Source organism: Lagenorhynchus albirostris, chromosome 2 (genome assembly GCF_949774975.1).
Source record: "Lagenorhynchus albirostris chromosome 2, mLagAlb1.1, whole genome shotgun sequence".
In the NCBI taxonomy this organism is placed as follows: Eukaryota; Metazoa; Chordata; class Mammalia; order Artiodactyla; family Delphinidae; genus Lagenorhynchus; species Lagenorhynchus albirostris.
In genome coordinates this window covers 52,543,654-52,560,162 of record NC_083096.1, presented here as the reverse complement: position 1 = coordinate 52,560,162, position 16,509 = coordinate 52,543,654, and the positions used below count along the sequence as shown (strand labels likewise).

Here is a 16,509-nt window from a genome sequence, read left to right as displayed (position 1 = left end):
CACAGTATAAAGGTTAGAGTTGGACCCCCTGAGGTCAAAATTCTGGTTTCTTCACTTGAAATCTGCGTGAAATTAAGCAACTTTCCTCATATCTCTAAACCTCATCTTCTCATCGGCAAAATGACAGTGGTGTTTCCTGTAGGATTGTTTTAAGAATTAAATGAAATATACATCAACACGTAGCTCAATGCCTAGAAGGAAGATGTGTTACTAGGATAAAGGATTTCTAGCATGGGCCCTGCCCAAGGAGATTTGATGCTCACAGGCCCATGCGGTCAGACCAGGGTGTGCAACTGACATCTCCGTGTTGTACTTTTCCAGTTCCAGGAGCCCTGGTGGAGCGGCACAGAGCGGGAGAGTGTGGCGAGAGAATGAAGACACCAACCGCCTGGGAGAAGCATGAGGTGGCAGTGCGGCACTCGATTTAGAGGGCTTCGGCCGGTGGCGGCAGCCCCATGGGCAGCTCTGCTGGCGCTGGCCCTCCCCGGTTGGGTGCTGGCTGTCTCGGCCACGGCGGCCGCTGCGGTCCCCGAGCATCATGCCTCCGCGGCCGGCCAGCCGCCCCTGGACTGGCTGCTCACAGATCGGGGCCCATTTCACCGCACGCAGGAGTACACGGACTTCGTGGAGCGCTACCGCCAGGGTTTTACCACCAGATACAGGATCTACAGGTGAGTGGGGCGTCCCACTGAAGCCAGCCTGGGTCTGTGCAGGGCGCCAAGCCAGCTGGCAGGCCGCAGACTGCACTAGGGGAGAGCTGGAGGACCAGCAGGCAGGGAGAACAAGCTTGCCATGTTGGTTTTTAAAAAAAGAAGAAAACACATACAAGCTGGAAAACCTGCTGATGCCTCCTGGGGAACTTAGCAAAAGGATTTCTATTTATAGGTTGTGCTGCTTATAAATTGAGGACAAATCAGGCGGCTTGGATTCAGCATGCGGCCTGAGCTGCTGCAGGAGGTCAGAGTGGAAGGCTGGGGCCGGGTTTTAAATAATGGGTGAGATACTTTTATGAGTTGTAATTAACTCGATATGCAAATGAAGGAAGGGCAGCTCCATTTCCTGCCTTAGAGGTGGGAGGAGCCCCGCAGGGGCAGGGATGGGCCTGCCCTCACCCTTGTCAACACCACAGCCTCAGTTGGCCTTGTGCAAAGAAATGGGCTGCATTGTCCCTGCCCCTCGGCCTGTCCTCAGGAGCATCAGAGCTGAAAGTAAAACATGTGACCTGTCTGACCCATCTGACAAGGGATGAACCAGGTACAAATTCCTGGCTGCTGGACCAACACTTCAGAAGCACAAGGCTCGTCAAAATGCTCACCTCAGGTGACCCAGAGACCCTCAGGGCACCCTTGAGTACATTCCTGAATTCAACTTTCCCCTTCATCCCCCTTCTCAGCCTTAGTGTCACCCCCTTTTCCTCCTCACCGTGACCATAGTCTTCAGAAAAACCTGGGAACTTTGCTAGAATTTTTTTCTTTTATTAGAGATATTTATTTTCCGATTACAGATTCATTTCTAATGAGAGAGAGAGAGAGGGAAAGAATGAAAAAGCACAAAGAGAAACAGAACCAGAAAATCACCTATTCTTTCGCCATCTAGAGGTTGCTCTTGGTAACCTTGGGCACGTGCATTCCTAGTCATGTGAACATACTAAAGGTTTTGGCCCTCTTGCTGGATCTAGCCCTTTACATGCCTTATGTACATGAACTCATTTAATCCTTCTAATAGCCTTCTTTTGGAAGAGCAGTTATTCTCCCCTTTTTACAGATGAGGAAATTGAGGTCCAGAGAAGTTAAGGAACTTGCCGAGGGGCACACAGCTAGTAAATGGTGAAGCTAGGATTAGCTCGTAGTAGTCAGACTCTAAAGTCTGGGTTCTTAAATTATATTTAAAGAAACTATATTTTTCTGTTTCTAAGAGGCTTTTGATTTTCTTCTGCAACACCACTCAGTCTGTTTAGGTTAGTATGGAGTCTCAGAAATAAGGTTTTAAGGTATTGAGCACTGGGAGAGTCCTGGTAAGTGCAGCCATTTACAGTGGACATTTTCCTGGTACACGATTCCCACATTGCAGATGCAGACAACGAGAAAGATGAGGTATTTGAGGGGCTGGTGCTTCCTGGGTGCAGAGGTCCGTAGAAACAAAAGCCATTTCTCTTCCAGTCTGGTATTAGAAGGGATTGCAGTTCATACTCTCCGGTTCAGCGGCTCTGATTCTTGCCATCCTCCAAAGACTGTAGTGTAAATTCACACAGGGCCACTGATGCAGAGAGCGGCCAGCTTGGGCTGGGAGTGGCTGAGCTAACACCTGCTCCGGTAAAAGAGGTTAACTTGACTCGCAGTAAATATATAAGAAATTAGACCTGTGTCCCCCACAAATTTTCTATAAGGTAAATTCAGGGCGATGCTTCTCTTTATCAAAGAATTTATTTTTCCATCTCTCAAAAAAAAAAAAAGAAAAAAAGGGAAAAGAGAAAATCCACCCTAGAATGTATTTAAGCAGCAAATCCCTCTAGTTCTGGAAAACAAGATTTAATTCACCTCAAACTTTTCTGTTTATCCCAAATCTTTCAAAAGCACTGTTATCACCCAAAAAATTTTTTGAAGTATGTTGGAACTGAAATGTCAGGCTGGGAATCCTAATACCACCATTCACTTCAAAGGGCTATAGGAACTAGAAGCAATAAAGCACCAGTTTCCTTCACCCCTCCACAGGTTTTTCTTGTCATCAGGCCCCAGCCCCAAGGCTGGCGACCACTGAATGCCTTAGCAGCAGCTCAGAGCCGGCCACGGGGAATGTCCGGAATCACTTCTGCACCATCAACCGTTCTATCAGTCCGTAATGTTTTTGGGTTTTTTTTTTTGCGGTACGCGGGCCTCTCACTGTTGTGGCCTCTCCCGTTGCGGAGCACAGGCTCCGGACGCGCAGGCTCAGTGGCCATGGCTCACGGGCCTAGCTGCTCCGCGGCATGTGGGATCTTCCCGGACCGGGGCACGAACCCGTGTCCCCTGCATCGGCAGGCAGACTCCCAACCACTGTGCCACCAGGGAAGCCCCGTAATGGTTTTTTGACCATTTAATGTGACAGGCTCTTACACTGTGCCATTCTGTTTCTCTGGGGTCAGTTATTGCACATGAACCTGTACTTGGGGAAACAGTAACCAGTCATTCTGACAGGAATGCAGCATTGCGGTTTGCGACCCCATACCGGGGCAATGGGAGAATGGTCACACACGGCTGCTCCAGGAGCATTCTGGGAGTCCTGCCTTTAATTATTAAGCAACATGGTGGATCCATGCATACTTGTTGTAGGGCTCTATATTATCCCCAAGGGAGCTCACTCTTATCCCTTTCCCTTTTGTCTCTAGTGGTAATTCCTTCTAGCAACTTCAAGACCTTGTTTACTGTGACTAGAGCAGGTCACAGAAAACTGGCCTAGTCGTCCCTAATAACTAGAAGGGCATTTTTTCCAGAAGGGCAGAGGGAGAAAGAGCGTACAGAGAATATCAGAAATGCTCTGTGGTGAAATATTGGGTCTCGAACAGGATTAGTCTTTCATTCAATTCTTTTAGAAAGCTTTTGGTACATGGAGATCATATGGTATCCATATGTGCTTTCCATGTAAGAAGGGAGGTGAGCTGTGGTGGGGGAAGAATAAGACTTTCCAATGGGGCTAGAATATTCGGTACAGAATTACATGAAGCTCTCTTAACAGCAGAACAGAGATCCTTCTTCTCTTCTATCTGTGTGTGGACATATTATAGCAATTACACAACCGGGTTCTAACATTGAGCTCTGAACCCCACCTATTCTTACATGGAAATCAGAATGTGCTCTCTGTTGGAGTAGATGACTGGTTGATCTAGAATAGCTCTGGCTTCTCTAACCATGGGTCCCCAGAGATGGTTGCTCTCTCCGTAAGTTTGTATTCTCGTAGGCATAGATGCTCAGAGTGAAGGTTCTGGAGCCAGAGGACCTGGACCCTAATCCTGGGGCTGCAGCTTACTAGCTGTATGATGTCGGGTTAATTCTTAAATTTCTTTGTTCCCCAATTTCCTTATTTGTAAAATTAGGACGATAATAGTGCCCACCTAATGGATTTATGTGAAAATTAAATGAGTGAATTGATGTAAAACACTTAGAACGGTGCTTAATAAATATTACCTATTATTAGAGTATCCTCAACAAATAGTAACCAATGCAAAAATTATAATGAGGTGACAGCCATGGGTACCATTCTTCATGATGACATCTGATAATGACAGCATTTGACAACGTACATTAGAAGGAGAAAAAAAAATTGTTCTCTTGCTTTTTTAAAGCATATTAACCTTAATTCCTCAATCTCTCTCTCTGCTGGGAGAGGAACTCAACTGGAGAATGAATGCATGTTTTCTGGGGCACACTCTTACTGGTCTTATGGACCGCCAGAAAGAGCTGGATCATTTCCAGCATGTTTTAGAGTCACCACAGGGAATGATCTTTCTCCTATAAAGTCAGGGGTTGCCAACTGAGCAGACCTTTCTTAAAATGTCCTACAGAAGCTGGGCACTGGTCACTGCCAGCTGCCTGGTCCCAGGGGTAACTTGAACAATCTCAGGATGGCACCATTATGAGAAGAGAGACAATATATACATTCTTGTTAAAACTTCCTAACTAACAGGATGGCCTTGGCCATCTCACCCAGTTTTGGGCAGGCTTTTAAATTCCATTAGCCGACCTCTCAGCATATTCTCAAGCCCTATCAGACCAAGATCTGAGCAATCAGTCCACTTCTCAGGCACTGTCTCTTAATAGGCTAGTGGTAAGAGCTGGAAGAGCACAGATCCTGTCTCGGATTCCATTTGTGACCCCCAACTGCTTGCCTTTGCCCCACTCTATAGCCCCCAGTACAATAAACCCTTATAAGTGATCAACCTCTCCCAGCAGCCCTGTGAGGCAGATGGGGGTTTTTAGGGTTCAGGGCAGTGAGATGGACTTGTTCAAGGTCAGAGAGGTAGCCAGTCACAGCCAGAAATAGCACTCCGAGCTCCTGACTTGAAGTCTCCTGCTCATTACTCTAGACCACGCTTCCCTTTGACTGGTAAGTGCATCTTCATCACAACACGCAACCTAATCAGGCACCTAAATTGAGCTGATGCAAATGTAAATATGGTTTCTCAAAACGCTCTAGAAGTAGTGTTCCATTCTCTCTTTGCTACAAATCAAAGTAATGAGCAGTCTTTTTTTAAAAAAATTTCTTTTTGTATTAAAGCTTTAATAGAGAGATAATCGTGGGATTGGAAAAAATCCAAGTCACTATGATGAAACACTTAAAACTCGGAAAGAATAAATTAAAATTAAGAGATAAAGTTAGAGATCGTATAGAACAATGAGTATAATATGGTGGTTGGGAGAAAAGCAAGGCCAGGTATAATTCCAAATTATTGACCTTAGTCACTAATGCCTCCATTTCTATCATCTGCCTCTCTTTTAGAAAAGAAGAGTCTAGGGATATGTTAGAAGTCTTTTAGGAGGAAAAAAACAACCAAAAAAATAAGTAGCTATCTTCATATTATATGTGATCATATTCTGATCATGATTTTCTGATCATATTCTGGTCAAAGTTTGAAAATTTTGAGAACCAAAGTAGAACATAGCTTAAAACCAAGAGGTTGGAGTGGTACCCAAAGGTAGGCAATGTTGAAGCAGGAATGTGTTTTAGCAGGTGCATCTGGAAACATACAATAGGGCAGGCTGGGGTAGAATCAGATGACGTGCTGAATGAGGGCAGTTAAGGCAAAAGAACCTTTCTACAGGCACCAGAGCAATTACCCTCAGAAAAGATAATCTGTTTATAATTCATCAGGATGAAAAATAAGGTTTGGCAATAGCTTACATGTGAAAGAAGTGAGAAACGGGCAAAACCGAATAATTTATCCATATTGCTCCAAGTGTGGTCTGTGGACCGGCAGCATTGGCATTACCTGAGAGCTTGTAAAAAATGACAGAACCTCAAGTCTCACCCTGACCTACAAAATCAGAATCTGCATTTTTTTTTTTTTTTTTTTTGCGGTATGCGGGCCTCTCACTGTTGTGTCCTCTCCCGTTGCGGAGCACAGGCTCCGGACGCGCAGGCTCAGCAGCCATGGCTCATGGACCCAGCCGCTCCGCGGCATGTGGGATCTTCCCGGACCGGGGCACGAACCCGCGTCCCCTGCATCGGCAGGTGGACTCCCACCGACTGAGCCACCAGGGAAGCCCCAGAATCTGCATTTTAACAGGAGCCCCACATGAACAGTATGACATTAAAGCTTGATTATACTAAGTGCTTGGGAGGTGGAAGGAGAGCAGGAATAACCAGGGTGGGGAAGGACGAAGGCTTAATGGTAAGGCAGCATCCCCCATGATGCACTTGAGGTCGTGAGAATATTTACAGAAGATGTTACAAATGAAATAGAACAGTAGTCATGGGAGGTTAAATTTAGGAATTATTAGTGCCAAGGCACATGAACTCGTAAGATCCAGCATCTGGGAGAAAAGTTTAAAAGCAGAAAAGGCTGGAGGGCCTAGAACCAGCCTATGGGTGCCTCCTGGGAGATGGAGAGGTGAGGAGGCAGAGAGCAGCTGTGGAAGCAATCACAGAAGGAACTCCAGAGCTGATTTATCATCTGGCCCATGTCTCAGGGACTAACAAATACTGATTTGAATAAACAGTGAACCCTGGGAGAGGCACCGTCTCCAATTAAGAGATCACAATCCACATAAATAAACGGCAACCAAAGGCAACCTCAGTCTGTCTGGGTAAATCCCAGTGATTTCCTAGGTGTTCCTTACAGCTACGGAGGTACAGAAAGGTTGTGTTATCACACAGCTGCAGGGCACCACAAGGGAAGCTGTGATTCTCAGGTGGATGGGACAGGCAGGGGAGAAGGTGAGCTCGGCTGGAGAAATGACCATCACCCAAGCAAACTGGGTGATCTCTGGCCTTCTCACTGGGTTTATATTTTGACAAGGGAGTTTGTTGGAACAGAAGGCGAGAAAGGAACAGTACACAAACTAGAGCAAAACAAATCAGAGTGAAATCAGAGGCAATGCGGAGTGATGAGCCTGTAGTCTGGTCCCAGGTACTAGTTCTCAGTCCACAGAGGTAAGGAGGTGGGAGAGGGACAGAACCAAACGTCTAGAGTTTGCTTTCCTCAAGAGTTCAGTGCTGGCTAAATGTATAGCCGAATATCTGACATAAACTATCTAATCTAGGCTGTAGACCCAGCAGAAGGCCTTCACTCAAGGAATTGTATTCCAGAAGTGTCTGGATGATGGGCCCCAAAAGGGTGTATGGGCCCTTGGATTGGGCCTTGCAGATACTCATCCTTGTGCAGCATCCTGTCTGCGTCTTAACATGGAAACATCCGCACCAGTGCCGCTGACCTATGCGAATGAGGAAGTGTGCTGCTCACTTCGAGGAAGGAGAAAGAGCACATAAACATACAATGAACGATTCAAGAGTGTAAGAAGAGCAATACTCATTCAATCCATTGTATTGAAGGCCGACTCTGTGCTCATGCTTCTACAAGATTCTGCTAACAGACCGTGAATGGTGGGGACACAGTTCTTGATCTGGTGGAACTCACAGACAAGTACATTTGGAGAAAGTGCAAGGTCACTCTGCACAGAAAGGTCAAGGAAGGCCAGAATAAAAGGGGATGCATCGGCCAGACTCTGATGTGGCTGAGTGGGAGATCTCCAAGTGGAGAGCTTGGGGAACGGTGCTGTGGACACAGGAGTGGTATAACCCAAGTTGTGGGAGTGCCAGGTGTGCTTTAGAAACTGAGCAGCCAGTCCCATGCATCCAGTGTAAATGCCAAGAAGCATGTGAATGTCCCTCCTTCACCTGCTCTGCCCCACTGTGTTGTTTCTGCCATATCTTCTCACTCCAAAATGCCAAAAGGGTCTCCTAGACACCGATTTCTTCCAAGGTGCAATTTTAAAAGCCTCTCACCGGGAGGGCATGTCATTTTCCTGTACTGGCAGTGAGTAAAATGAAGTAAAAGTAATTGCATATCTGGAGAAGGTAGGACCAAAGGCAATTCCTTGCATTTCTACCTTGGAAAAATGGAGTGTGAATATGCACCTGGTGAGAAAATGGTAAGCAGTGCTTTGAGGTCTTATAAAGCCACTAGTTCAACTGAAAATCCAGCATCACTTAGGCTTAAAAAATTGAATTTAGAGTAAGCTTCCCACACCATGTGTTTGCTTTCTTGGTCCTCTCGCAAGTATTTATGAAGCATCTACTTTGTGCAAAGCATTATTCTGGGCACTGTTGAAGGCTACAAAAGATAGAGAAAACAAGGTTCTACTGATTTCCAGGAGTTTAGCTGTCCAGTGTGAGTGACAGCACACATAAGCGGAAAAAACACATTGGAATGTAGCATCTCAGGCTCTGGGAGAAGAAGATATTTAGCACATTCTCAGTGATGGATGGAGAGATTTGGTCCACGGATGCCATATCAGAATGAATTCTCAGGATGTCAGTCCCACGTTCCCCCAGGACAAAATGACTCTCGCCCCAAATTTTCCTGTGTGTTCTAGGACTCTTTCCATGTCATCCACCTGGCTTGGAATAGGATTGCAAAGATGGTCTGTGAAGAGAAAATGTAAAAATAAAAACATGCAAGAAAAGCAGGGAAAATCCAGGAAGGCCAAGGGGAGAAAGCTAGTTCAGTTTTGTTTTCAGATGAGATATAGTAGAGAGATCTTGAGTCTGTCAGGCAGAGAAAAAGAGGATTAATTTTTGCTTTGAGAAATAATTAATTTTATTCATGAATGAATTGCTACTTAGAGACATGTATATGTAGAAAGGAGTGAGGTAGGCTTCATCTAGAAACCGTCGCGACACAGATGCAGGCAGAAAGGGACGCTGGCTAGCCGCGTGGTCTTTTCATTTTTTTTCTCCTCAAGAGAACAGCTTCTTCTGGGTCAGGGATTCTCAATTTTTTTCTCTATTCGGCTTCTGCCACATTTATCCCACCTCAGGGCTTTCCACATCTCCCACAAGAAAATTATTTCAGTCCCCATTGCTTAGAACAGTGAGTGGCATGTGGTGGGACATTTATTCAGTCAGCATACGTTTATTATCTCTGTGTGCTGGCCACTCCCCAAGTGCTGGGGACACAGCTGTGAATGCGACACGGCCCAGGCCTCAGGGAGCTCTGCCCTCAAGGAAGACAGACTCCCCGGGAGCAAGTGGTTGGAAGTGGGCTGAGGTCTGTGCAGCAGACCAAAGCGCTCGGTGTGAGTTTGGTTCCCGTGCCAATCATCCATCTTCGACTCCAGGATTAGAAGCAGGTGAGTGTGCTCGCAAAGCTGCTCAAAGCAAGTGGAACAGATTTATGACCGTAGAGCTGGGCTGGAGATGACGATTTGGACCTGAGTCTGAGACGAAGATTTCTATCCCCACAATCTATCCCTGACTCAGATGAAAGACAATTGGAGCCTTCTGGTCTTTCGGACTGATTTGCCCAATCCTATATGAAGCAACTGAAAAAGGCATCACTGGATCCTGTGGATGGGCTGGGCAGGTGACCTCAAATGGAGCTCCACGCACTGAGCAGGAGGAAACCTTCAGAGGGCCTGTTGACTGGAGGGCGTGGATGTCCGAGAGACAAAAGCTTTTTGTGAACAGGGATCTCAAGGCATGGACTACACAGTATTGAAGTGTGGACCACAGGGCAGCAGGCTCTCACCAATTTCCCCAGTTTCTTTATGGGAGCAAGGGGGCAAAGAAAACAGACTGTTTGGGGAGGGCAAATGCATAACTTAGAAGAAAGCAAAGCATTCCTCTATGTTGTGACATATTAATAACAATAATAAATAATAGTGACTATACATATGGAGTATTCACAATATACCCAACATCTTACTAAGTGCGTAATTATATTATACATATATGCTAAAATTATTAGACGTGTACAAGGGAGATGCTCTTTGTATACATGTTGTACAGATGAAGACACTGAGTTTTAGAGGGTGTCGCACAACTGGTAAGAGGAAGAGCCAGCACTCAACCCATACAATAGCGGATTTGACCATTAAATGATTATTATTGAATCAAATACATAATCTGAGCCTGGGATTCTTTTTTTTTTTTTTGCGCTACGCGGGCCTCTCACTGTCGTGGCCTCTCCCGTTGCGGAGCACAGGCTCCGGACGCGCAGGTTCAGCGGCCATGGCTCACGGGCCCAGCCGCTCAGCGGCATGTGGGATCTTCCCGGACCGGGGCACAAACCCGTGTCCCCTGCATCGGCAGGCGGACTCTCAACCACTGCGCCACCAGGGAAGCCCCTGAGCCTGGGATTCTTAATGCTGCAAGAGAAATGGTGCCTCTACTTGTAACCACCTGTGCTCTGTGCCCCTCCTACTCTTCCTTCTGGCATTCTAGCAGACCTTTGGGATGGAGAAGATGGGTCTCAGGGCTAGAAGGTGTCTCATCCCACTCAAAGACCCTGTAGTTCTCTGTTTCCACCAGAGTTCTCCATCTGCACTTGGGCTCTGGGGAACCCTTTGTGGGAAGAAGCTGCAGATGAACCTTCCTGAAGCAGGTCACCCGCAGAGAATTTTGTGTGTGTTGGCTTTGCACTGCCAGTGTATTTCTATAAGGGTGCAGTGTAAATCGAATTTCTGTAAATCAAATCCTCTGCTCGAGGGACACTTGATGCCATTTCCAAAATTCAGTATCTTATTTTTTTGCCTGGCAATGGCTTATAAAAATTCAGTGCTAAGTCAATCTCTAGCCCCTGTCTTGAGGATCAGGTAGCTACTGATTTATAAAACACAGACATCCACTTGGAAATATCTTCTATTTCAAGAAATATTTTAATCCAACAAGAAGAAACCTTTGGTGATGCAAATAACCTCTGCTTATTGGGCTACTTTGCAAATTTGGAGTTTCATATAACGACAAGATTGGTACGTGCTCTGGGTCACTCCTACTTACCCTTTGCATCCTCAGCACATCATGGAATCAGATGAAGCAGTGAAAGAGACCTAGAGGCTGTGACTTCCAAGTCAGCTTTAGGATTTGTAGGTATAGGGTGGGCAGATGAGGGCTGCTGTACTCAGGCCGTGGCTTAGAGAGGGTGCAAGGATCTGCCACAGCTCCCTCTGCCTGCTGTGTTTTCCCCTCTGTACCTGTTCAATGCTCCCTGGTTCTGCCACCACACCAGGATCTCCCCTGAGCCCAGAAATGTGCCTCTTTCTCCCTCTCCCTGCAAAGAACAAGCAAGCTCTGGACGTCAGAATGAGTCAGAATGAACAAGAAGTCTCACTGGCCAGGCAGGAGGCCCTGGTGGGAGAAAAATGAGGTAGCCGGATTGAGCGCTGCCCCAAGCCCTTCATTACTAGCCTTGGTGCCTGGGAGAATTCTCATTTTCCTTGTGTGCTGGGAGAGTCTGTGTCTCATCTGGGGACATGCTGGTGATGGAGGAGGAAGAGGAAGGAAGACTCTTTGGGGAGCGAGTTCTCCTGGATCCACAGAGGCATGTAAACACCTAATGATCCCTCGACAGGGGTCACATAGTTGGTTTACTAGTAACAGAGGTAAACTTCAGCGCAGTGAGCCAGGCTTTGCTTAGCTGCGTTCTGTTTATGTTCTAAAGTGTGAGTCTGATAAAGACCACGTGGAGAGGAGGGGAGGCTAAGCAAGTCCTTGAATGCCAGCCTCGGCCATCTGGAAATTCATGCTCAGGTGGGACTTGATAGAAGAGATGTGGCTCTAGAGGCTGATAATACCTGATAATACATTCTTTTACCTTCTGTTACCACTAAGTAGGGCAATGTCCATTCTGGTGCCTGTAGGCCAGGAGACTAAATCAGAGAACACCAGATTTAGTGGTTGGCCTGGAATAAGAGGCCAGAGCTGCAAAAACAGTGTCTGAGGATGCAGGGAAGCCTGGGGACATGGGATGGCAGAACAGCACCAAGGTGCTCGGATCTGTGAATTAGAAGGAAACTTTATTTTTTTATGAATTCATTTTATTTATTTATCTTTGGCTGCGTTGGGTCTTTGTTGCTGCATGCAGGCTTTTCCCTAGTTGCAGCGAGCGGGGGCTACTCTTCGTTGTGGAGCGTGGGCTTCTCATTGTGGTGGCTTCTCGTTGTGGAGCATGGACTCTAGGCACATGGGCCTCAGTAGTTGTGGCTCACGGGCTCTAGAGTACAGGCTCAGTAGTTGTGGCACACGGGCTTAGTTGCTCCGCAGCACGTGGGATCTTCCCGGACCAGGGCTGAAACCCGTGTCCCCTGCATTGGCAGGCGGACTCCCAACCACTGCGCCACCAGGGAAACTCTTATTTTTATTTTTTATTGAAGTATAGTTCATTATATTATAGCTCTCTCTCTCTATATATATATTCTTTTTCAGATTCTTTTACATATGGCTTATTACAAGATATTTAATATTGTTCCCTGTGCTATATAGTAACTCCTTTTTGTTTATGTATTTTATATATAGTAGTATATATATGTTAATCCCAAACTCCTAATTTATACCTTCCGCCCACCTTTCCCCTTTGGTAAACATATGTTTTCTATTTCTGCGAGTCTGTTTCTGTTGTGTATATAAGTTCATTTGTATCATTTTTTAGATTCTACATAGAAGTGATATCATATGATATTTGTCTTTCTCTGTCTGACTTACTTCACTTAGTATGGTAATCTCTAGGTCCATCCAGGTTGCTGCAAATGGCATTATTTCATTCTTTTTTTATGGCTGAGTAATATTCCATTGTGTGTGTGTGTGTGTGTGTGTGTGTGTATATATATATACACCACATCTTTTTTATCCATTCATCAGTCGATGGACACTTAGGTTGCTTCCATGTCTTGGCAATTGTAAATAGTGCTGCTATGAACATTGGGGTGCATGTATCTTTTTGAATTAGAGTTTTCTCTGGAGATATGCCCAGTAGTGGGATTGCTGGGTCATATGGCAGTTCTGATTTGAGTTTTTTAAGGAGCCTCTATACTGTTTTCCATAGTGGCTGCACCAATTTACATTTCCACCAACAGCACAGAAGGGTTCCAGAAGGAAACTTTAAAATCATTTATTTTCTACCCATGGCAGACAACCACTCTGCAGATCCCCAAGAAGGCGCCTCGGCTTGGGCAGGTCCAGTTCTGCGTGTTCTCTGAAGCCAACTTCCACTCAGCAGCCCAAAACACTCTACAGATCTTTATGAAATTGAATCTCAGTATTTCCTTCCGTAATTCCACTTATCGGTCCTCACTCTGCTTCCTCCCGTTTCTCTAGAATAAGTGTAAATTCCTCTTCTTTGCAAAAGGTCTCCAGACATTTGAAGGCAGTTATTCTTAGACACAGTAGCACACCGTGACTTCCTTCCAGATGTTCTTTTCTCTCTCTTTTCCCTCTCACAGTCTCTCTCTCAAACTGTCCTTGTTTCTTTTTTCCCAACTCTCTCTTTTCCCTCTTTGATCTTCATGAAATCATTCAGAACCAAGACTCCTATCCAGTCACTCTGTCATCACCCAGAGCCTCAGAGTTCTTCTGGGTCCTGGTAAACAAAGAAAGGGATAATAAATGAGAAATTGATATTGACATAAGGTTTTCTTCCTGAACCAGTTCCGGCTCCTGGAGAGCTTGCTTGCTTGCGTGCTCACCTTTCAAAATCCTCAAGAATTTTGTCACAGATCAGTGTCAGTTCACCATCCTGGAGTTTGTCAGACCAGGCATTTTCCTCTCCACAGATTTCTTTAACTTCTTGCATTCTGTGCAGTTCTTGAAAATGAGTGATGGTAGTTCAAGGTCACGGGCTCACCTCAGAATATGTGGTGATTCTGCTTGGAACCTGAAGCATCAGTTTTACAAGAAAAGTGGGAAATATGTTCTGGATTTATCGTGAGAGAATATAGGTTTTTTCATTCAAGTGAAATGTAGAAAAAAAATCCTGAGAAAACTTTTTTCTCAGCTTCTCAAAGAATTGCACCTCCCACATGATTTGATTTTGTTCACCTAGACTTAGTTTGTGGTAAAATCATAGCCAGAACTGCACTCATCCTGTTTTCTACAACACTTATTATGTCTTCTATATGCTTTCCTGTGCTTCCCACCATGACAGGCCACCACTGTAACTCATGCTTTTTCCCCATCTTCCATTTGCCTTATGTGGCTTCCATCTCAGAACTGCCTTTCAAAGCCAGCCTCTTCTCTCTTGTCTTGGCTTCATCGTTCACCACTTGGCCTTTTCTCTCTTCTCCAGTTCAACCTGCCTAAAATCCTCTTTTGGTCCCTCTGTGCCCAAAGGATAAAATCCAAATGTGTTTTCTTAGCATGAGAGTCTCTTCTAAATCCATCCATTTACTATTTCAACAAATATTCCATGAATACTGACCTTGTGCCACTGAGTATGCCCCATCATTTCTTCCTGCTTATCTTGTGTTCCAGTCTCAGTGAACATTTCCAGATTTTCCTAGACACAGAGCCTTCCTTAGATCCCACTTGTCTTTCCACGTCCTGTTCCGTTTTCCTGCAAAGCTCTTTCCATTTTCTCTACCATCTGAGCTCCGACTCACCTTTCAAACCCGTTTAAATATCACCTCTCTATAGCTTCTTTTTTGGCTCCCGCAAGCAAGTTAGTTATTCCTAATTCTGGTTCCCCATCAGTCTGTTCATATTTCTGCTTTAGAACTTATTTTGTGCATTTAATTAATTATTTGTTTGCCTGTCTCTATTTGCTCTTCACTTGGCTCTGAGCTCTTCCAGGCAAAAATGTCTGCCACATGTAAAGATGTAATAAAAGAATGAAGTCACTCTTTAAGAGTAGGGTGTTCTGGGACTGAATTAGATGAAGCAGAAAGCAAGTGGGTGAGGTTCCACCCTCTACAATCATACTCTTTGTTGGCTTATTTATTTATTTTTTAAAATAAATTTATTTATTTATTTTTGGCTGCGTTGGGTCTTTGTTGCTGCGCGCGGGCTTTCTCTAGTTGCAGCGAGTGGGGGCTACTCTTCGTTGCGGTGCATGGGCTTCTCATTGTCATGGCTTCTCTTGTTGCGAAGCACGGGCCCTAGGTGCACGGGCTTCAGTAGTTGTGGCACATGGGCTCAGCACTTGTGGCTCGTGGGCTCTAGAGCGCAGGCTCAGTAGTTGTGGCTCATGGGCTTAGTTGCTCTGTGGCGTGTGGGATCTTCCTGGACCAGGGCTCGAACCTGTGTCCCTTGCATTGGCAAGCGGATTCTTAACCACTGTGCCACCAGGGAAGTCCCCTCTGTGGGTTTAAATGGAAGTTCTGCTACTTCCAGCTGTGTGATCTTGCACAAGTTATTTCTCATCAGTCAAATGGGTAGAATAATAGGAATTTCTTTATAGGATTATTTGGTGATAACTAAAATATAAATTTGGTTTATTTCAAGATAGATGCTTATTCTTGTGATAGGTCTCCTGAGAATAAATATGGAAAACAATAGAGTGGAAAATCTTGAGGAAGAAGAGAAAATGAAGAGAGATTAATTGAGAAAGATGGAACAAAGAAGGGGAAGCCTTACTTTATCAAACTCTTTCTACTGCAATCTTCATGCATTAAACAAATTTATCACTTAAAATCTACATATTGTTCTCCCTAGCTGTAGCTGGAGTTAATCTATTCATTGATTTTATAGTTGTAGATAGTCCCAGATGAATTCCTAACTGTGACAGGTGCTTTCCCTGTAGAACACAGCTCATACACCGTAATCACATAATGTTAAAGTCAGGGCCTCAAGACCAATAGCATTTCCACCTAGGCTCACAAAGCAAGGAAGAGAGACCCCATATGGGAATGTTACTGAACTGGGGAGATAAGGGAGCATGGATGTTTGACCACATAGGCAATAAAATCAGATAATTGAAAGGGACCTTTATCCAGATAGGCTATAATGTCAGGAGTGAAGATTATTTGCCAGGCTGCAATATGAGATTGACATGATCCAGGTGGAATTAGTCACAGTAGGCTAACTGCTGGAACAAACAGTTCCCAAATCTCAGTGACTTAATACAAGTTTATTTTTTCGCTTATGTCCAGTGCAATTTGTGGTAGGGTTAAAAGGAGATTGCCTCATGAAGTCATTCAGAAACAAGACCCCTTCTATCTATCCAGTCACTGTGTCACCACCTAGGTCCTCAGAGTTCCCCTCTGGGTCCTGGTAAACAAGGAAAGAGAGCATGAAAGATTTTATGGGAAGTCTTATGGGCTAGGCCTGGGTTCACATTAAACTGGCCAAAACTCAGTCATGTGGCTACACTTAAATGCAGAGGAAGCTGGGAAAAACTGTCCATCTGTGAGCCCAGGAGGAAAATGAAATCGCTTAGAGAACAATTTTCCAGTCTCTGCCACAAGTGAGGAAATGCAAGAAAAAGGGGAAATGCAAAGCCCTTAAATTTAAGTTCAAAATGTCGACTTCACAAATATAGGGTATAGGAGTCCTGGATTAGCTGTGGAAAAAAAATATCTGGGGTTGGAAAGATGGGGGGCTGGGTCT

At 45.1% G+C, this 16,509-nt stretch overlaps 1 protein-coding gene across 1 annotated transcript in view; it reads left to right on the top strand.

Moving 5' to 3' along the window:
• The first annotated feature begins 399 nt into the window (after positions 1-399).
• BRINP2 (BMP/retinoic acid inducible neural specific 2) overlaps positions 400-16,509 on the top strand; it is a 52,663-nt gene continuing 36,553 nt past the window's right edge. Inside the window, exon 1 of the mRNA XM_060142170.1 lies at positions 400-671. Coding sequence (XP_059998153.1) covers positions 400-671 — 272 coding nt within the window. The remainder of the gene's footprint in view (positions 672-16,509) is intronic.